We start from the raw sequence: 22047 nt of genomic DNA on the forward strand, positions 1-22047 counted from the left end.
TATTGGAAAAACTGATAATAATTCCTATCTCTTTATAGTTTTTACTTTAATTTCTCCCAGACACAGAGACAGTGAATCTGGATTTCAGCTAGCCAGTTGTCAAGTTCCCTTATGATACTCTTCTGCACAAGTTACAGTAACATGAGCTAGTTGTTAGCATAAGGTGGTAACTATTTAATAGTTGAAGTATTATACAAAACAGGCGCTTATAAACAACTTAAATCAGTGATCTTCAAACTTTTGGTTATGATTTATAGTCAAAGATTCATTTTACATGATTACCTAGTGAACACACATGTACATATCTATGTGTATCTATGTGTTTCTATGTGTATATAATATCTATATGTACATAGATAAGTACTTTGATATTTTCCATTCTGTTTCACTAAACTGCTGGTTGCAACCTGCTAATTCTATTTCACTACTCACTAATGGGTTGAGGTCTATAGTTTGAAAAATGTAAATTGATTTCAATCAGAATGTTTCTAGTGACAAAACAGCTGTTTGTATCCTGTTTCATCAAATATTTGGATGAAGATATATAAGGATTGTGCTAAAGTTTGCAGATAATATAATAATAAGACAAACTTTTTGCATGATAAAAATAGGATTAAGAAATTCTCAGCAAATTAAATTTAAATGGAAAATTAAACAGAAAAATGGAATAAGATAGAAATAGAATTAAATTAAATTTAAATATGTACATACAATTCTGCACTTTATATCTCAAAATCTATATGTGAGTGTTGCTGCTTAGCAGCAGCATGTCTACAACAAAACAAAACAATAACAACGAAACAAAAATCTTGGTGTTTCGTTTGATAAGAATTTTAAAAATGAGGGGAATGGAACTGAAATTATTTGGGAATCTACAATATGCCAAACAGGAATCATTGGTGCATTAAATGAATCATTAGTGTCACATTGCTGTAAAACCTAGAGCCAAACTAAACAGAATCGATTTGGGGTTACATTAACAGGAGTTATATTTCTAAAGGTTGAGGTTTGTGTAAGAGTTACCTTCTATATTGTACTGGTCCAAACCTATATACCTGAACACCTTTTCAGATGAAGTTTAGAGGATATAGAAACCTGTTCTTTAAAGAACAGGTCAAGGGAATGGGGATATTTAGCCTAGAGAATTGCTGTTTTCATTCATTCATTTTTTTTTAACACCTTTATTCAATGGAAATTATAAGCCAGCCATGTTAGCACAACATTGTGTTTTCCCACAGCCAATGAATGAAAACATTATTTACTGACCCTTGTTATTGCATTAATACCTTAAATGTATTAGTTCCTTTCATCCTTTAATCCTATGAATCTCTACTTTGGATTGGATAAACTATGGCTTTGAAGATAAGTCATTTGCCCAAGATTACACAGGTAAGTGGCTCAGGAACTGGAATCCAAACTTAGGTTCTACTATACAAAGCATCTATTCTCAATCACTGTATAATATTGCTTCTTGATATGTTATTTGCAATACCAAATCACTATATTGTACCCCCTGAAACTAATCTAACACTGTATGTTAACTGTACTGGAATTAAAATTAAAAAGATATTGCTCCTTAGAACTCAGATGCATGGGCTTCTTATCTTTGAAAAACTGCCCTTTGAAAATAGGGGTATGCATCTATTCAAGTAAAAATGTACACAAAATTAATATTCACCACATACAATGGTTGTAATCTGGAGAGTTTAAAAAATGAACATTTTAGGTAGGTTCTATTATTATGTAACTGTCTTTTATTTCAAAAATATTGTTAATGCAAACACTAAGCTATTTGTACATTTACCGGGAAATAGGCTTTATAGGCTAAAAAGAAATATTCCTGCTGTCTTTTCTAAACTTTATGCTTTTGGGGTAGTATTGAAAACATATAACTGTGCAATTATAAAGACTTGTATGTGGTTATAATTGGTTTTACATGTGTTTATAGGTCATTCAACACATATTGTGCCTGTATACTAAAGGTACAGGGACACATTTACTATGTGCTGGCAGCTGAGTTCAAGTGATTCATTGAATTCTCACTTCCCTATGGGGTAGGTATTCTAGGAGCTAGGAGACTAGCTTGATAAATTGAGTAGACTGTGCAGGTGGTAAGTTGTGAGGATTATTCCAATGCTTGTGCACTTTCCACACTACCATACTGCCTTCAAGGAGCTGACAGCATGCTGGAGAGTATTTTTTAATTGGTAAGCTCTTTTAAATATTTCTGATATTGAATTAAGTATGCAACAGAAGTAGGGTCTTCCTACTTTGAAAAGGTGATATCCTTTTAACCCACTCCCTGTCTCCACTAAAGGAAAACGAACAAATACAAAATGAATAAGAAAAACAGAACTAAAATGCACACACATACTGCTTAAGAAACAAAACAGAGAAAATTAAAGTGAAAATATTAAAATGATGTTAAGCTATTCATTTGGAAAGGAAATAGAAAGTTAAGGTTGTCACTGTCTCTCAAAGCACTCATGCAAGAAGTCTAAAAATAGCAAGAGGTAGAACCTGCTGCCATATTTTTTTATACACAGCAGGGTGAAAAAAAAGCTAGTGTGATGATCTTTCAGTCTGGATTTACATATTGAAGTTACATCATTTTTGATTTACAAATGAAAATTGTGCTCACAAAAGTAGATAACACTATAAATAAAAGGCTCTAGGCAGTTATGTATGTTGCAGGATTTTTAAATTATAGCATATCTAAGTCACACTATTAAAAGTTACTGGTTTTGCAAGTTTTTCATACAGTTTCAATCATTTAAGCATTTTATAATTCAATTGCTATTTAATATAAATGGACATACCAATTACCACTTCTTTCAAAAGGATTTTTTTTTTTTGCTAATAATTCAATTCAATTTGCTTATTCAACCAATTCAGTGCAAATTTAAAACAACTAAAAACTAATCGTAAGTGCTGGTTTTGAGGAGCTTTGTTATACATAACCTATAGTACCTTAGAATTTTATCATGTTCCAATATCCTGAGAGTTAACTTGACTAGTTGGCCCAGTTAAATATGAGTAATAACTGGGTTATGATGGATTTGTATATTGACTCTGTTTATTGGAGATGACAATTAGAATGACTTGAATATACCTCCAGATACCAACTATTTCTGGTGGCTTGTAATATATCTTTATTGAAAAGGGCATACTTCATGAAATATTAAAGAAAATTAATCCTTCATTTCCAAGGAGAAAACAGCAGTCATGCTTGTTTAGTTTTAATTCAGGACTAGCAGCAAGGTTACTGTATACACTTTAATTTTCTTAAGCAATAATATTTTTGTTTTATATTTATACAGTTATAGTAATCTACTTTGTTTTGCACATTAAGGCTGGTGATGAGGATTACCTATATTTTTAGATACTTTCAAAAACCTCTGAACTGTACATGACTAAGGAAAAGGGAGGCATCATTAGTTGGCATCATACCTGAAGATCTCAAGAGATTTCTGAAATATGGGATGTGTAGCTCCCACCAAACTACTATATAGTGTCACTCAGTGCAGCCTTTTTAGGCTGATAGGTGAGTTCAAGAGCTGTTTGTTGTTCAGAGCTCCATCCAGAGCGGATCACTGTTTGACAAGTTCTATTTTAAGTCGTGCCTGTGTGTGCAGGTGTCAGCCTCTTACATAGCTGTAGAAAAAGACCCATTACACTCCATCTGTATCCTTCCCCGACAATGCAAGATCTTTCCCCATGGTGCGTTTGTTTCTGCTTTGCCAGCCACTTTTTATTTGGGAAATTGGGGGTTGGGGGGGGCGCTAGGCGGGTAGTACTGCGAGGAAGGACGAAGAGGGGCAGAAAGAGGTCGTCTGCCACTCCCCTACCTTACAAGGCACGTGGCACTGGCAGTGGCAGCTGCTGGATGCAATGATGAAGACGAAGATGATGAACCTCCTCTTAGCAAAAGGATATTGAAGGAAGGAGGAGGAGGCAGCGAAGGCAAGACACACTCACTGTGTCCTTCCCCACAGGGAGAATCCACCCTCTAGGGAAAAAGTACAAGGAAGCCACTACCTGTCCCGCCTCTACCAGCTTGCCCCAGGATCTGGCATTGGTCCCCATGCACCTGCTCACCTGTCTATCGGTTCAGGGTGGTTGGGGGAGGGACGAGGGGTGTCGGGGTGGGTGGGTGGAAAAGAGAAGGAGGGCAGGGCAAAAGAGGGGGTGCACCGAGGGCTCCGCCCCCGGAGACTCTGCGCAGGCGCAGTGGCCGCTACCGCAGGCAGGGGGCGGCAACATGGCGGAGTGAGCGGCGGCGTCGGGGCTTCACAACAACAGTGGCGCCCGTAGCAGCAGTAGCAGCAGCGTCAGTAGCGTCGGCCACAGCCTGAGCTTCAGCACCGGCCAGCGTCGTGGCCAGTTGCTCGCCCCCCAGGGCTTTTCGGAGCGGCGGCCGCATCTCCGCGGGGGGCGGGCCGGGCCGGACGGACCGGGAGGGGGAGAGAGAGGAGGCAGCGGTAGCGGCGGCGACAGCGGTATAGCTGCTGGGCGGGCACTGCCGCTCGCCGGGCAGCGGTTAGCGGCGCAGCCACCGCCGGGAATAAGCCTGGGAATAACCCACCGCCTCCGCCGGGGAGGGCGCCGGAGCGGGCCGGGCTGACGCGCAGGCGGGAGCGGGCCCGGCGCCGCGGCGCTGGTGGATGCTGGGGCTCCGAGGCGACGGCCGGGGGGGCGGGGGCCGAGGCAGGTATAACGGTACCGGCGGAGGCAGCGCCTCTGCTCTTCCCTTCTCCCCAGGAGGGGGGTAAATGGCGAGCGAGAAGCCGGGCCCGGGCCCGGGGCTCGAGCCTCAGCCCGTGGGGCTCATCGCCGTCGGGGCCGGAGGCGGAGGCGGCGGGGGCAGCGGCGGTGGCGGCAGCGGGGGCAGTGGGATGGGAGAGCTGAGGGGGGCGTCCGGCTCCGGCTCGGTGGTGCTGCCCGCGGGGATGATTAACCCTTCGGTGCCGATCCGCAACATCCGGATGAAATTCGCAGTGTTGATTGGACTCATACAGGTCGGAGAGGTCAGCAACAGGGACATCGTGGAGACGGTGCTCAACCTGGTAAGGGAAAAGGCGTGCTCTCCATCTGCTCCCAGCCCCCATAGCTTGGCTCCCCAGCCTCTCGCTCCCACACACCTCCACCCCCAGGGTCGCACACGCTGCGCGTCCCTGGGAGCCCCGATCGTCGGGCGGGTATTGCCCAGCGGGTGACCTGCCTGCGCGCAGCCTTAGCCACGCCACCTCCCAGCTCTCCTCTGGTCCTCTCCTGCCTCCTGAGTGCGGTGCCCAACTTAACCCGCTTATTATCACTTCTCCTGACTATGAACAGAAATTATTCCTTGCCGTTCAGGTTTTGGGTTGACTTGAGAGTTTAGTTAGGGGGAGAGGAGGCCTCCTTTTCCCTGGGGTTCTTTCTTCTACACTCTTAATTGTCTGTGGTGTCGCTCTCCGAGGATGAAAGCCTTGCCCCTAGAGCCTAAATTCCCCCGTGCTACCGAAATGTGAGAAGCGCATTAGCTCTAACTTGAGCAGCTGGGGTGTGATGTTTTCAAATGAGGAAAATGATGCAGTTTTGCATCTGCCTTTAAATATATTCAGAGGCTGTGATGGAGAGTGTTGTGGCTGTATTTTGCACCGCCCCCCCCCTTCCCGCCCCATCTCTTTTTAGGCAGCCTTCTTTCTTTTTTATACTGCCCTGGGTATGCTGACCTCTTAGTCATTTTTTTTTTTTTTTTTTTAATGCACACAAGGTGTTAAAATGTGAGGGCACCCAATCATACAGGTTGGTTTCTATGGTTGCCTTCCGAGAGCGTGGCATGTGGGTAAAGACTAAAGGCAAGGTGTTAAATGAAGCCGTAGGTTTTGGTTTCTTTCATGATAAGAAAGAGTTACTGCAGAACTGCGTATGACTTAATGTTTTGCGCTATCTACAGAGAGGCTAAGAAGCGTTGAAGATGTCAGGGGAAGAAATGAGAAGAAATAAAGAAAGCAGAATCATAAATTGCGGATAATTAAGAGTAGTTCATTTTTAATGTTTTGCAAATGCAGTTTTGCTGCAGCAAAGCTTTTAAAGCAGTTTCCTCTGCAATATCTAGTCTTTGACACACTGTTAAGGTAGGGTTTTGGAAGACAAGGCTTAAATCAGGAGCGGATCAGTTGACTTGTATTTGGTGTGGAGTCACAGAAATGTAAAAATATGTTTACAAGGAGATTTTATAACACCCATATAGTCTGATTTTTCAGCCAAGCAATTATTTTTATTTCATCTATTGGAAAACTGAAAGAAAGCTGCAACTACAGCAGTGGTGCCCTGAGACGTGGATTAATGTCTGTGGTCTTATGAACCTCTTAAATTCACAGAAAAGTTAAAGCTGCTTTTTTTTTTTTTTCCTTTTTTGCTAGTATGTCAAGTCAAAGAATATGTGTTTGCTTTGTTATATTATTACTTTTTAAATAGAATACATCTCTTTCTACTCTTTCAAATAAATCACCAAAAAAGTCATTGTAAGTTTGGGAGAATGTCACCTGGATATAACCAAATTTTTTTCAAAACAATGACAGAAATATTGTTTCTTTTAACCAGCTGCAAATAGGAGGTCAGTACTTGCCTTTTTAAAAAACAAGCAAGATGAAATCTCAAAATATATTAGTATGTTAGCAGGTACTGTATTTCTGTAAATTTAAAAGAACACATATAAAGTTTTTTTTCCAGTTTTCACCTAACCAATACCATTTTTTAACCTTAGGTGATGTGATATTAGGTTATTTTAATAAGTGTTTGTATGCTTAGTACATTTTAACATGGTAAGAGGCAATAGAGCTCTCACAAGCTGGAAACTGATTTGAATGTGTAACCAGTTTGGACTCTGCAGCAGTAGTGATGTATGCCAGATCAGTTCTTAACAGATGGGGTTCTATACATATACAGTTAGGTTAAGAAAGGAAGTGAAATACTTCTTTTGAGATAGAAAAGAAATTTAACTCTCTTACAGTGCAGTGAAAATCTGGCGTGAAGTCTCAGTATGCAAACATTATGTTAGAGATTAGCTTTACTGTTAAGCTTAATTGGAGTAATCAGAAATAAGGTAATACTGAAATGTTATATCCCAAATCCACATAAGACCTTGTAACTCATTGATTTTGGAATAAAAAAGGTTAGGTTTAAAATTTCTTTGTTCATATTTAAAGGATGCAGTAGTTCTTGAAACGTTTGGGGAAAAGAATATATGACAAAGGGAGCTATTTACTATTAAGTTGTTAATTATATTGATTTTAGAATACAAATTGATCACTTGAAGCATAATATATCTTGAGCTGTAGGTTTAGGGCTTTATCTTTCTAATATACTCATGAAAAAAATGTCATGTTCAAGCTGATTCTGAAAATACTTGGAAATCATAGGCATTTAGAAAATAATTATCAAAACAGTTCTATTTACTTAATAAGTAAATCCGTAAAATCCATTTAGGGAGCTTAGTGACTAGTTAGAAGTTAGAAGCTTCTAGTATTATCTCTAAAGTGAGTTTTTTCAATATTCAATCTTAATTTAAAATATTAAATTAAAAAAGTAGGTAGAAATAGTGAAATCTCTATCACAGTGCCATTTATGACAGAAAAGAAAGGAGGGGAACTGATGAAACTTCAAAACAGTTTCTACTTAAACAGTCTTAATCAGTCACTTTTGCCAAAATATTTATCTATTTTTCATGTACATTCTATATCTCTAGATAAAATGAGAATACTAATACTTGGTTTTCAGGTGTTATTTTTCTCTTGCCTTGCCCAAAGAATTAAAAGTTTTGCTGAGTGAAGTTTAAGTATGCAGTGAAATATAGGGTTTCTACACAGTCATGGCTGTAATTTTTCTGCCTTTGTTTGCCAAGGTAGAGCTGTTTCCATTAATCAGGTGGGTTATGAATTTGTCAAAGAATCACGGATGTAGAGAAAAATAAAGTGATTAATTTCAATTGTAGATAGATATATTTTGTATAATGATACTGATAACTTGAAACGTTAAAATATAGCACCCAATATTTATATTTACAGAATCAGGAAGATGAGTAAATTAATTTATAAATAATGTTACAATGATAGTATAATGTCAAGAATTTTGCAGTGTAGCTGTGAAAGAAGCTGATCATCAACAAACTTTGACTTTAGGAAGAATTATTTAATGTAGCAGTACAAGAGAGTCCTAACTCTAGATAAGGAATTTGGTTGCCTGTTTCAGTTATAAAATAGGCATACTGCTTAATCGAGTGCTTCTTTTGTAAACACCCTTAACATATGTTTGTATAAGGTTTTTCTTTCCTTGAAGTAAATGCTATGTAAATATCATGTGTTCTTTGTTTATAACATGAAAGTTTCTTTTTATCAAAGATTTTAATATAAATATAGTTTTAGAAAAGATAAAATAGAGGATTGATATTTACTTAGTGAAAGAATTCAGGTTTGAATAGTTGTCTTAGGTAGTATAATTCTATAGCATTTGATTAAAATTTTTTTTTCCCAAATTACAGTGCTATATCAGTGTATCTTGTAAAAAAATACTTCCTCTGATAATTTCATTTTTTTTACATGTGAATGGCATATTATATTGAAAACAATACAAGATACTTACCTGGGATTTTGTGGGCAAAGTTCCTCTCCTCTCTTGCATATGAATCGTAGTATTTTTGTTAATAGGGAATTTTTAAGCGATTCTCTTGTGATTGAATGGGACAATAGCTTTTCTTAGAGTTTTTTCATTTGTAGTTTGAAAATCAGAATCATTTTCCCTTTAAAGATACATAGAATTTAAAAAACAAAAGGTATATTCTGCATTTGAACTAAATTTATTTTAAAAATATGTAGTTGCATCTTGGAATCATGGAAGTCCTTAATATTAACAAAATTATGTTTACTTATATTAAAAGAGAATTTCCGGCATTTTAATTTACATTGGCATGTAAGTCTTTTCATATTAACTTGAATTATTTTATTTTTGCTGTTGAGTATTGCAAGTTAAATTAAGAATCCATTTGTAAACATTGGAAGTTACACCATCAAGAGTTCTGAGATTTTCCACAGAAAGATTCATTTAGTCATGGAATGACACCAAAGCAGTATGGATAAGCCCTGAGAAATGTATAGAATTGTTGAATCATTATACTGATGTAACACTGTATGTTAATTATAGTTGAATAAAAAAAAGAGAGCAAAGTGCAAATACTCTATAGCCAGATTATGATCAAGGCATATTAATTTTAAATAAGTATTTTGTATATTGCTAGTCAGCTTTTGGCAAATACTATGCCGTTGAATAAATGTATCTCAAGGTTCTGTCTTAGCTATGCTTTCTCCAAACACAGTATAAAGAAATTCATTGGAATTTATTCAACTGGAATAAAAAAAGTTAGATTTAAAATTTCTTTGTACATTTAAAGATGCAGTAGGTCTTTAAATGGAAACTTTTGGGGAAAAGATTATATGACAAAGGGAGCTATTTATCTCAAACTCCACCCCCCCCATTTTGGATCACTGATGTGCTACTGTATCCTAAAATTCAATCATCCACATTTTTGACTGTTTATTTAAATATTATTTTGCATCAGTTTCATAGGCTTCTAATTTCTTGCCTGAACTTTTCATATTTCATGCATTGTCAGCATACAGGTATCCCCTGCTTTCCAAAAGTTGATGTTTTGCCATTTCACTTTTATGAAAGACCTATGTTAATACCTGTTTTTGTTAACTAAAAAAAATCTGAAGAAGATTTTTGCTTTTACCAAAAAAACCATTACTGTACCAGTAATAGGTCTTTTGTAAAAGTGAAGTAGCATATTGCCAACTTTAGGAGAGTGGGAGATACTCTTCGTTTTATGCATTTTGGCTTTTGGAAGGTTTCATAGAACACTCTACTTTTGGGTAGTGGGGGAACCACTATCTCCTTCTACAGAGATACACCTATCACTCTCAAATATTGTTATTTATTTATTTTTCTACTGTTGTTATTTATGTGTGTTTCCCCTCCTATGCTGTGAACTCCACGAGGGCAGGAGGCTGTTTTATGCATATGGACGGTACCTGACTTAACTGATGGCTCAGCGATTTTTTGACTTTACAATGGTCCAAAAGTAATATACACTCATTAAAAACCATACTTAGAATTTGACCTTTTCCTCAGTTAGTGATATATAGTATGATACTCTCTCGTGATGCTAGGCAGCAAGTCACCTCCCTTTAGCCACTGGATCATGAGGGTGGACAGCTGATATACTCAGCCATTCTGTACCCATACAACCATTCTGTTTTTCTCTACTTTCAGTGTAGAATTCAATAAATTACAGGAGATAATTCAACACTTCATTATAAAATAGGCTTTATGTTAGATGATTTACCCAATTGTAGGCTAATGTAAGTGTTCTGAGAATGTTTAAGGTGGGCTAGGCCAAGCAATGATGATCAGAATGTTGGATGTATTAAATGCATTTTTTACTTTTGATATTTTCAACTTACAATGGGTTTATCAGAACATAACATCATAAGTTGAAGATACATATCATATTTATCTTTTATGTTTTGGCTCTTGGGTAAGTTAAATGCATTTTGAGTAGGAAGGACCCTATTATTAGGCGGTAGAAGACCAGTTTCTCAACAGTCAATAGTAAGGTCCAGACCCAAGATCCTGAAATAAATGAGACTCATTTAATGTATTGCCTAGTTTTGTAACTAGAAATGTGTGTTAAATATGTATGCATTATGTAGACCTTACTATATAGGTAAATGTTATTTTTAAACTGACATATTGGAAGAAGTAAGTATCTGATAAGAACTTCGTTTCAATAAACCTATGTATATGTCAAATGTATAAGCACATGACAAAGATTATGTTCTTATTAGCAAAGAATACATATAATGCTTTGAATAGAAATTAAAAAGTTTTTGGGACACCTGGGTGGCTCAGTCAGTTAAGTGTCTCTCTGCCTTTGGCTCAGATCATGATCCCAGTGTCCTGGAATCAAGTCCTGTATCAGGCTCCTTGCTCAGTGGGGAGCCTGCTTCTCCCTTTGACTGCCCCTCCCCCTGCTTGTGCCTGTGCTCGCGGGCGCTTTCGCGCTCTCTCTCTCTGACAAATAAGAAAATAAAATCTTTAAAAAAGTTAAGAAAGTATTTTTGCAGTATGTCATATTACCAGGAATAGTGGACATCTTTTGTTTTTGTTTCTCTGGCATACATTTCCCTTTTTGATAAGGGCACTGTAGTTGCCTTTGAGGAAGCACTTGTCTGCCATTTTTAGTTCAGCTGGTTTAGGTGGGCTGGGTATCTAACCCAGGCATGGCCAGAATCACTGTGATTGACTCAGAGTTGAACATTTAACACAAGGGGAGTCATAGGGTCAGTCATAGGACTTGTGCTGAAACTCATTCTTTTGGGGATGCTAAATTGGTATCATCCTATTGTTGTGGGAGCCTGTATTAGAATTTGACTTAGTATGGGGAGAGAGAGAAATAGGTCCTTTTTGAAACAAAACAAAACAGAACATTTACTTGAGAGAATGTTTGTGCACGAGTGTTTGCGCATGTGTATGATCAGGGGAAGGGGCAGAGTGAGAAGGAGAACCTGGAGCAGACTTCCTGCTGAGCATGGAGCCCAATGGTGGGCTCCAAGCTGGGCTCAATCCCAGGACCTCGAGATCATGACCTGAGCCGAAATCAAGAGTGGATGCTTAACCAACAGCCACTCAGGTGCCCCGAGAGAGAGAGAGAAATACATTCTTGATTCTGCTTGAATCTCTGGCATTCTCTGTGCCTATGGCAATTATTTTCTAACCATTAAATTCTCTTTTAAAGTTTATTATTGTTGTTAGCTTCAAGTCATTTTAAATTGGGGCTCTGTCACTTGTAAATGAAAAGATTCCTTCCTAGCATAGACTTTAGTAAATGGAAATGGTATGTTGTAAGGAATAGTACTTTAAATGTCGAAATGGAGTATAAGGCAATGAGGACTTTGCTTTCCCCTAGCAATTCCTTTTAAGGAATTACAGAACAGCTGCTTTAAATTGTCACCTGGGTATCTTTGCCCATGGAATTAATTACTGAGGTGGTAACTTTAGGAGGATACTTTAGTTTTTGGTCACTTTTTTGTGGCCTTTGATAATGTTTTATCGGAGGGCAGCTAGTTTTGGTGCAAGCTGGCATGGTTGAAAGCAGACAGGGAAGAAAATACTGGGAGACTGAATGTTGTTAGGATATTGAAAAGATGGAAATCTGGATTGTTAAGCTATATCTTGACAAGATTTCTGGCTCTGATGCTAATTCAATCAGTTGACCGAAGGTAATTGACCAAAAATGTGTTAGGTTTGAGAAAACTACTTTGAGAGGGGCGCGTGGGCGGCTCAGTTGGTTAAATGACTGCCTTTGGCTCAGGTCATGATCCCGGAGTCCCAGGATCGAGTCCCTTGTTGAGCTCCCAGCTCCACGGGGAGTCTGCTTCTCCCTCTGACCTTCTCCCCTCTCATGCTCTCTCTCTCAATCTCTCTCTCTCTCTCTCTCTCTCTCAAATAAATAAATAAAATCTTAAAAAAAAAAAAAAACAAAACTACTTCAAGAATAACTTCAAGTCTGGGAAACAAAGATCTGTATTCCTTTCCTTCTAAGGCAGTTCTAAGCTTTAGTAAGAGGAAGTTGTCTGCTAAAGCAGTGTAGCTGCTGGATGGAAAATCTAAGCTATGAAGGTGAGCAGACAAGTGAGGTCTTCTGAGTTAGTAGGAATGAGTACATCTGAATTGGTTGAACCAAGGAACTGCATTGCCAGGGTAAGAAATTCTTGCTACTCTAACCAGTAGTGTACCGTGTGTGCTTCAAATTAGTGATCATGGTTTACCTTTGCCACTCTTCAAAGTGCAAATTATTATTTATGTTCTTTACCATCCTATATTAAGTATCAGGGAGGTAGTTAAATTCACTGTATAACTACATGTTGTCAGATAATGAGGTACCACCAAAAAGAATGCACATTTGGACCTGACCAATTCATAACACGAAGTTTTATTAGACTTGTAGCTTGATGCATTAACTTGACATTGTCTTTGTCTCTTCCTCTCTCCCTGCTCACCCCACACCTCCTTGAGGTGATGAGTATGTTTCCTATTGTGGCTATGGTAGTAACATCTTTTTCTTCTAAAGATTTTATTTATTTATTTGACAGACACAGCGAGAGAGGTAACAAAAGCAGGGGGAGTGGGAGAGGGAGAAGCAGGCTTCCTGCTGAGCAGGGTGTGGGGCTCCATAGGACCCTGGGATCACAACCCAAGCCTAAGGCAGACACCTAACAACAGAGCCACCCAGGTGCCCTAGTAGTAACATTGTTAAACATGGGTATTAAAGAATTATGTATATAGAGAGAAGTGAATATATACATGAAAAATTATGTATACATACCTTATGGGCAGCCAAGGGCTAGAATGTTACAATTTTCTGACATTTTGGCTGTATAACATCCATTTTTTCTGCTGCTAACAGTTCTAGATTTTTTGAGACTCCTCTTGGGAGTCATCCCTTCTTGATTCTTTGTTTATATGGTTTGGGGTTTCTGTGGATTCCTTTCTGCTTTCCTGAATCAGAAGCAGAAACTGGACCTGGCTCATGAATAAAATTTTTGGTTAAAAATCTAGCTGCACATCTGAGTAGCTTGGTAACTTCTTTAATTCTGTCAGAGAAAGATATTGACCATTAGTGTTGACAAAATGTTAAAATATAAGTCTGTATTTGACTGGCAATCTGTCACCATGAATCAGGGTATGCTTGAGAATGGATCTATCACAGAGGCACCTAGAATGAGGACATAGATTACCAATGACATCTTTGGAACCGTTCAGGTCAGTTGTATCCCCTGACTTTTCAGTGCATTAAGCTAATAAATTTCCTATTTTGCTTGAGCCAGTTTGAGTTGCACCCCACTGACTCCTGAACAGTATTCTAAATTAAAACAAAAAAACAAAAAAACAAAAAACAAAAAACAAAACCTTAGGTATTAAGTATTATAGGACGAGTCATAAGAAAAATATTAACTTGGGGCACCTGGGTGGCTCAGTGGGTTGGTTAAAGCCTCTGCCTTCGGCTCGGGTCATGATTCCAGGGTCCTGGGATCAAGCCCCACATCAGGATCTCTGCTCAGCAGGAGCCTGCTTCCCCCCCCCACCCCCTGCCTGCCTCTCTGCCTCCTTGTGATCTCTGTCAAATAAATAAATACAATCTTTAAAAAAAAATATTAACTTGGCAAAGGACTTGGTATATTTCAAGAAAGAAGATATACATATTGCTCATTAATATAGAAATTTATTTTCAGGGGTGCCTGGGTGGCTCAGTGGGTTAAGACTCTGTCTTCAGCTCAGGTCATGATCCCAGGGTCTTGGGATCGAGCCTCACATCAGGCTTTCTGCTCAGCAGGGAGCCTGCTTCCCCCTCTCTCTCTGCCTGCTTCTCTGCCTACTTGTGATCTCTGTCAAATAAATAAATAAATAAAATATAAAAAAAAAAGAAATTTATTTTCACTAATAACATAATAACAATATACAATGAAAAACAAGTGATTAAAAAAAATACCGTTGTTTCCTAGGCATGCTAAAATAATCATTTTTTTAAAGATTATTTATTTATTTGAGAGAGAGTGAGTGCAAGTGAGTAAGCATGAGCCAGGGGAGGGGCAGAGGGAAAGGGAGAAGAAGACTCCCTGCTGAGCAAGGAGTCTGACCCCAGAGCTGGATCCCAGGACCCCAAGATCGTGACCTGAGCTGAAGGCAGACACTTAACCCACTGAGCCACCCAGGTGCCTGGATAAAGTATTCTTAAATGATGTTGTAGGGTATGTAAAATGTTAACAGCTGCTCTGAATGACATTTTAACCCTATGTATCAAGAGATTTAAAGATGTTCTTGTCATTAATCCTTAGTTCTTTAGCTAAGGAAGAATTACCTAGGGACAGGTATGAGGGATAAATGTAGTTTTATGATCTAAGAAAAAATTGGCAACAGCCTAAAAGTTCAACAGTAGGAAAAGGTTAAATGAATTATTTTACATCCATATTATGGGATATCACACAGCTGTTAAAACTTTATGTGCCTCAATTTCCTTATGTGTAAAAGGGGATATTTACCTCAAGGCTGTTGGGCAGATTAAATGAAATAGTGTATGTAAAGCCTTTGGTACACAGTTTATTTAGGGCTTACTGTTATTAACTTTATTCTTATCTTGAGGCTGAGGATCATCTGATCATAGAAAAAAGATAATGATCTAAATAAAACTGAGCTGTTCTCTTTTAGTTTGGAGTACCTGACCCTGATGAACCTGTCAGAGAAGGGATCATAGGTACTCACAGATCAGGCTCTTCTGGTGAAACACAGGAGGTCTGTTCTCCAGCATCCTGCATTGTCTTTATTAGTGCCTGGGGTAGTTTTTCCTAATTACCTACTTTGAGTAAGGTAGATGGAAAACTGGGGAAGGAAATAGATAGGAGGTAACACAAGTTTCTTTGCCTAGAATCAGTTCTATCTCTTCCTTTCCTCACATGGCTGAATTTTACATTTAGATGTGGTAGGACATGATTGTTGATCCTAGTAAATAATTCCTCCCTCTGGGAGTATTAGCTTAAATATTTAGAAGACTTCTTGAGTAACAAACCAAAGGGGGAAGTTAGGGGATTAGAAACTATTTTGTGATCTGTTGTTTTGGAAAACAATGTTAGCCTATAGGTTAACAGCTCTTAACTGTTTAAAATCCATTTGTGAAATTGTACTATATTAACTAGTCCTCAGAATAACTTCTTGTTCGGATACCACTCTAGATGTGGAGACTAAGGCTGCAGGAAATGTGTGTGAGGTAGTTAGATAAGACTGTCTAGGTATTAAGTAGCAGAGGTGGGACTCACGCCTTCAGATTCAAAAAAGCTAGAGTCCTTTCATTATTAAACAAAGTGAAGCTACTTAGAAATCGTCCCAAAGGCCAGCACTATATGGAGAGTGATGTTGGTAGGGAGGGTCCAGCCAGTCTCAGTGAGCTGGTGCTATGGTAGGGAATGCGGCCCTCGGAGGACTCAGGACTAGCTGTTTACAGGAAATCAAAATGAATGTAGAACGGTTTGATGGGTTTGTATACAAAAAAGATTTTAGCAAAAGTTATTGTGAACTATTTATTTTTGAGTTTTTGGGAATAATTGATTATACAGCGTTAAAAATGGTAACTAATTTTGAATTGTTGACCTTTTCTTAGGCTACTTTGAACCAGAATAGTAGCATACATTAATATATTTATCTTAAAAAGGAAAGTGGATATGTGATATGTTAGTATTAATTATATGGACCACCACATATATCATATTTGCTTGGATAAAACAAATGAGTTATAGAAGGAAAGGGTCTAGGTAATATAAGTTCCAGTAATTGTGATTCCTTTTTCAGTTTAAGAAAGTAAAGCAAACATTGAGTAATAGCAAATTTTATGGAAGTGTAAATGTCTAGATACATTTATCTTTAGCAAATACCTTCATATTCTGAGAGAAATAACCTGCAGCTGATTTAAAGATGGCAAACATGTATTTCTACTGTTATCTTAAAAATTTTTACTTGTGGGGAGGGATTGGCATTTATAGATTGGGTTTGGTTTCATACTTTATGTTTTTAATATTCTCTCCCAACCCCATTGAAGTAAATGTGGGTTTACTTTAATATAATAAGTCAACTGTGGCTGAAGTTAAGTGGCTTGTCCAAGTTTGCAAAGCAGTTTAGTTGGAGAAATGAGACTAAAAGCTAGCGGTCCCATTTCCAGGTTCATTGCTGTTTAAAATATACAGAAACCTTTAATGATGATGATGACAGTGATAGCAGCTTACACTTATTGAATCCTTACATGCCAAGCAATATGTTAAGCATATGATAGGCATTATCTCATTTTATCATCTTGATGTTAAATGTAAAATCTTCAGTGAAATAAAAATAGTCTTCTTTCTAAGTTACACTAAGTCCGATATCTTAAAAGAGAAGTGTTTTGAGCTTCAATTAAGCAATATTTTATTATAAAATGTCATAAAACGATTTTACTTGATTTGTACTAATTTTGTATAATTTAATTACCCTTTCGAAGTCCTTGAATTTAAATTATTTAAAAAATCTTATGAGATAGGAGTCATCACTGGAAAAGCGTTCCTTATATTATATTGGCTGTTACTTGCTAAATAATTACTGCATTTCTTAAGTCATCATATTTTTCTACCTTTCTCTAAAAAACACCTACTTGTGTTTCAAGATTTAGTTTACATCCCCTACTTAGGCCATACCTTCCTGGAGCTTCCCCTAAAAGCTCTTCCTCCAATCTTGGCTTTCCCATATCATTTTGTACATACCTCAGAGTCAGCACTTGCACATTCTATTTTAAATATTTGTTTACTTGTCAGACTACCCTAGAGACTCTGAATCCCTTGAGATCAGAACATTGTGTTATTCACCTTGGTTTCATGAGTACTTATCGTAGAATCTGGAATTTTGTGCTGCTTATTGAACTTGTTTTTGGAATGAGGATTTTTTTTTTTTCCACCTTTGATATTGTGTGCTTGTTTTTGACACTTTTGATTTGGGTGTAGATCTTGTCTTCGCAAGCTTTTATGGTTCTTTCAATTTCTATGTTTGCCTCTTTTGTAACATTTCAATTTTTATTTTTCTTGGGGCAGGGGGAAGATAAAGATTTTTAGGTGTGTACATGCATGGTTTTTATGTTTAAAGAAAGTTTAAATTTGAAATGGGTTATAGGGTGTTCAAATCGGGGCAAAAGCCTAACTCTATCACTTAGCTAGGCGAGGAAAGAGAACCAGGTAGATTAAGATCCTGTGGTCTTTCACAGACTAGGAATTAACACCTAGATTCCCTGACTCTTCATCCAGTGCTTTATCCATTTTATCTTGGTGCCTACAGTTCCGCTTTGCCCCAGCTCGTATCAAATAGAAGCATGCTTTTTGTTTGTTTGCTTGTTTGTTTTTTGTTTTTGTTTTTTCATTCAGGCAAGCTCAGGATACTTAAATGATCATTCAAGAAATTACTGAGTAATCCTAACCTAGTGTTCTATTGTCAGAGTAAAGATACTCATTGGGCATATAAAAAAGAATTTTTTACGTAGTCCCTCCCTTCAGTAACTGGAGGTTCAGCACCAGGAAATAGAATAAGCAGATACATTACAATGGTAAATAGTGATATTACAAAGATTTACATAAAATGCCATAGAGACAATGGATCCACTAACTTTCCGTGGAGGATTCCAGGAAGGTCACCTTGTTAGGTGACTTTTGAACTGGATCTTGAAGGACAAGCAACTGTTCCCCAGGATGTAAAGGGCAAGAATGGAAAAGCTTTCTATAAAGAGGGGATAGCTTGCATAAGGACACAGGTCATGAGGAAGTGTTTCCATGGTTTTGTCCTCTACTGTTAACTATAATCTACTGTTAGATCAACTTCATTTCTTTTTATAGAAATCCCTCTATTTTTATTCCATGAGTATTCACATTTTTTCCCCCTCTCAGGCTTTCTCAGGGGAGGTGTAAAATTTATTAGAGTCCAATTCAGTTAATTATTTCAGGAGCTCAATGTATATAGGTATCTTACTTGTACTTACCCAGACTTCTGATAAATTGGCTCTTTGACATAGAGGGGCTTATCTTTTTCCTGTCAACTTTTCCTTTCTTTTTGACTGTTGAAAGATAGAGTATTTGTTATAGTATTGTGTAATAATTATGTACACATAGTAGGCATTCAATAAAAACCGGGTGAATAACCAGAACTTATGAACTATTCCTAAATTGGGACTCTGTACCTATTAAATAGTAACTCCCCAGTCTTTTTCCCTCTGGCCCTGGGGACCACCATTATACTTTTCTGTCCCTGCGAATTTGACTATTCTGGGTACTTCATGTAAGTGTAATCATACAGTATTTGTCTTTCTGAGTCTGGCTTATTTTACTTACCATATGTCTTCAAAGAGTAAGTTTTTTATTCAAACCAGTCTCCATTGGCAACACAGATAAGATACTCTGGAGATTCTATTTGTATGTTACATTTATAAATTCATGATCTGCATGATCAGTCTCTTTGTTGATGGAACCAAAAGAACGTAGTTCCCAATAAGAAGAAGTAATTTCTATATGACTCAGGTTCTTTACCCCTATTTCTTGAATATTATGTGGAATAGAGATATATAGACTATAGTAGTAGTAGTAGTAGTAGTAGTAGTTCTTTAAAAATTTACTCCCATAGTATAACTGTTCTTGATCCTTTTATTTTGGAACTTGTCAGAAAATCAGCATAGAGTTCTAACCCTGTAAATTCTTAGTATTTCTCTTTCTTCTTTTTATATTACAAAGCCTAAAATAATTTACATTTACACTGGTAAGACAGTCTCAGAGGGTGGGGGAAGGGAAGAGTCTCAGCAGGCCAAGCCAGAATTCTCTTTGAGTAGGCACAGGGAAAGAAAGACCAGGGACATTCACATATGAATAATTTTTGTCACTAAAAAATTAATTAATTATAGAAGACGGCAGCTAATTTGTTACAGTGATTTCAGTTTTATGGAATATTCAGTAGTGATTTTTACCTCAATTCCTCCTTCATTTTTAAAAAAAACAACAACCTGTAATTTATTTTTCCTTGGGAGTTTTGTTTTTTTTTTTTTTTTTTTTTTTTTAATGTTCGCATGGGTGGCTTTATGGGTTAAAGCCTCTGCCTTTGACTCAGGTCATGATCTTTCAGGGTCCTGGGATCGAGTCCTGAGTCGGACTGTCTGCTCAGTGGGGAGCCTGCTTCCCCCTCTCTCTGCCTGCCTCTCTGCCTTCTTGTGATGTCTGTCAAATAAATTTTTAAAAAATCTGTTTAATTTTTCTTTTCTCTAAAATTTTTCTGTCATGTTACCTACCTAGTTACAAGCTTCTAGAGAGCATGCCCATATCTGTTTGAAGTCATTTTATATAATATACAGCTTCTGAAGATGACTTTCGTTTTAACCCTTTTTCCCTTTGTTTTTAACAAATAACATAATTTTGCTATCTTCTTTTATACCATTGCAGTATAGGTCTAGCTTATCTTTCTATTTCCAAAGATTTTATTTTTTCAAGAGCAAGACAGCAAGCTTTTGTGTGTGTTTTGTGGGGAGGTTATGGGGAGGCAAGCCAACTCCATGTTGAGCTCAGAGCCCAATGCCGGGCTAGATCTTAAGATTCTGAGATCGTGACCTGAGCTGAAATCAAGAGTCTGGTGCTTAACTGACTGAGCCATGCAAGCACCCCTAGGCCTAGCTTATCTTAAATAACTTACTAAAGGTTTATCAATCATGGCTATATTTATGCTATTTTAAAGATTTTATTTATTTATTTGACAGACAGAGATCACAAGTAGGCAGAGAGGCAGGCAGAGAGAGAGAGGGAAACAGTCTCCCTGCTGAGCAGAGAGCCCGACATGGGGCTCGATCCCAGGACAGTGGGATCATGACATGAGCCGAAGGCAAAGGCTTTAACCCACTGAGCCACCTAGGCACCCCTATTTATGCTATTTCAAAGTCTAATGAAAACTATGACTCATTGTAAGCTTGTCTTTTCATATATTTACTACTTGTTTTGAAGTGCCATCTCTTTTTGCTTGTCTGTAGATATACTATCCAGTGTAGAAGCCACTCCATTTTGGGACTATTGAGCACTTCTTAAAATGTGGCTAGTAAGAATATAGATGTGCTTTAAGTTTAAAATACACACCGATTTTTAAAGACTTAGTTTGGGAAAAAAAATATAAACTCTTATATTAATTTTTATATTGGTTACATGTTAAAATGAAAGTTTTAGTTATATTGCCTCTTGGGTTATTTTATTATAAATAAGTTTTATATATATATATATATATACACACACAGATATATACATATATTTATATATACATATATGTTAACCTCACCTGTTTAATTTTACTTGTTCTAATGTGGCTATTAGATAATTTTAAAATTATATATGTGGCTGACATTATATTTCTTTTATTTTTTTGTCTATAGCTAACTTAAATATTGGATATACAATTAACTCAGTAATTAGGTCCTGTAGGTCTTAAATTGAAAACTTTGGGAAGTAAATTATACTTTGCATGATTTTCTAAACTCTCATTAAGTTACTTACCCTTTATCTTTGGAGAAAAAAAGATTCACGCTTAACACTGCTATTAGAGTATATAAGAGGGAGATGATAAATTCACATTTTTAAGCTGTCATTGAGGGAAGGGATATGAGAAGAGATTCCTGATGCCTGGTGATGGGTCTGATACATTGTAAGCACTCAATGAATATTAATTTAAAAAAATGTTTAGGTTGAGATTTGAAAAGGTAGTTGATGATAGGGTATATGACACCTATATTTTACTGAGTAAAGCTGTAGCTTAAATATACCTGTGTAAATTTGCGCCCTGTGGAGAGAGAAGGTGAGTTTGGTTTTCAGTGCCTACCTACTGTCTTGAGGGGGAGGAGCTAGATCTCTCTGGGTATTTGTAGTTCATGAATAAGAGAGAAGGTGGGGGAAGAGATGAAAGGAACGGAACTGAAAGGTATTGGAAGTTATTTTGAATTTTTTCAGTCTCATAAAAACAGAATTCTGAAAATTACAATATTTTATCAAAGTAGAGTTAATGGTTTTCTGAAATGTAGAGGAAAATTCAAACTGGCTTGAGACAGTTCAGTATCGGGATCACCATAAATAAGGCTTTTCCTTTAACTGGCTTGGTGTTAGTACTATATTGAACTTTTCTTCCTCTGAGGAAATTCTGTTCCCTCCCACCACTGAAAGGATGCTGGTTTTTCCTTTCTGCACATCAAATTATAGTTTTTCATTTACCAGCATTTCAGAATTGAAAGAATGTTCCCAAAAAGCCCCCCAAAACTGTTAGCAGCTAGTCAAGTATTAGTATGTGTAATAATGCACCAACTATTTATAAGGTAGCATATTTACTTATCTTGGTTTTTAAGAGTTGAGATTTAATGATTCATCTTTACCAAAG

The 22047-nt window shown here is 37.3% G+C and overlaps 1 protein-coding gene across 13 annotated transcripts in view; it reads left to right on the top strand.

Moving 5' to 3' along the window:
• Nucleotides 1-4242: 4242 nt before the first annotated feature.
• Nucleotides 4243-22047, top strand: part of NBEA (neurobeachin) — a 664613-nt gene continuing 646808 nt past the window's right edge. For all 13 annotated transcript variants that reach the window (XM_032880041.1, XM_032880043.1, XM_032880047.1 and 10 more), the window contains exon 1: nt 4243-5066. In XM_032880041.1, the coding sequence (XP_032735932.1) occupies nt 4773-5066 (294 nt within the window). In that variant the 5' untranslated portion in view covers nt 4243-4772. The remainder of the gene's footprint in view (nt 5067-22047) is intronic.

Source organism: Lontra canadensis, unplaced genomic scaffold (assembly GCF_010015895.1).
Source record: "Lontra canadensis isolate GAN:19392208 unplaced genomic scaffold, GSC_riverotter_1.0 scaffold67, whole genome shotgun sequence".
Lineage (NCBI taxonomy): Eukaryota > Metazoa > Chordata > Mammalia > Carnivora > Mustelidae > Lontra > Lontra canadensis.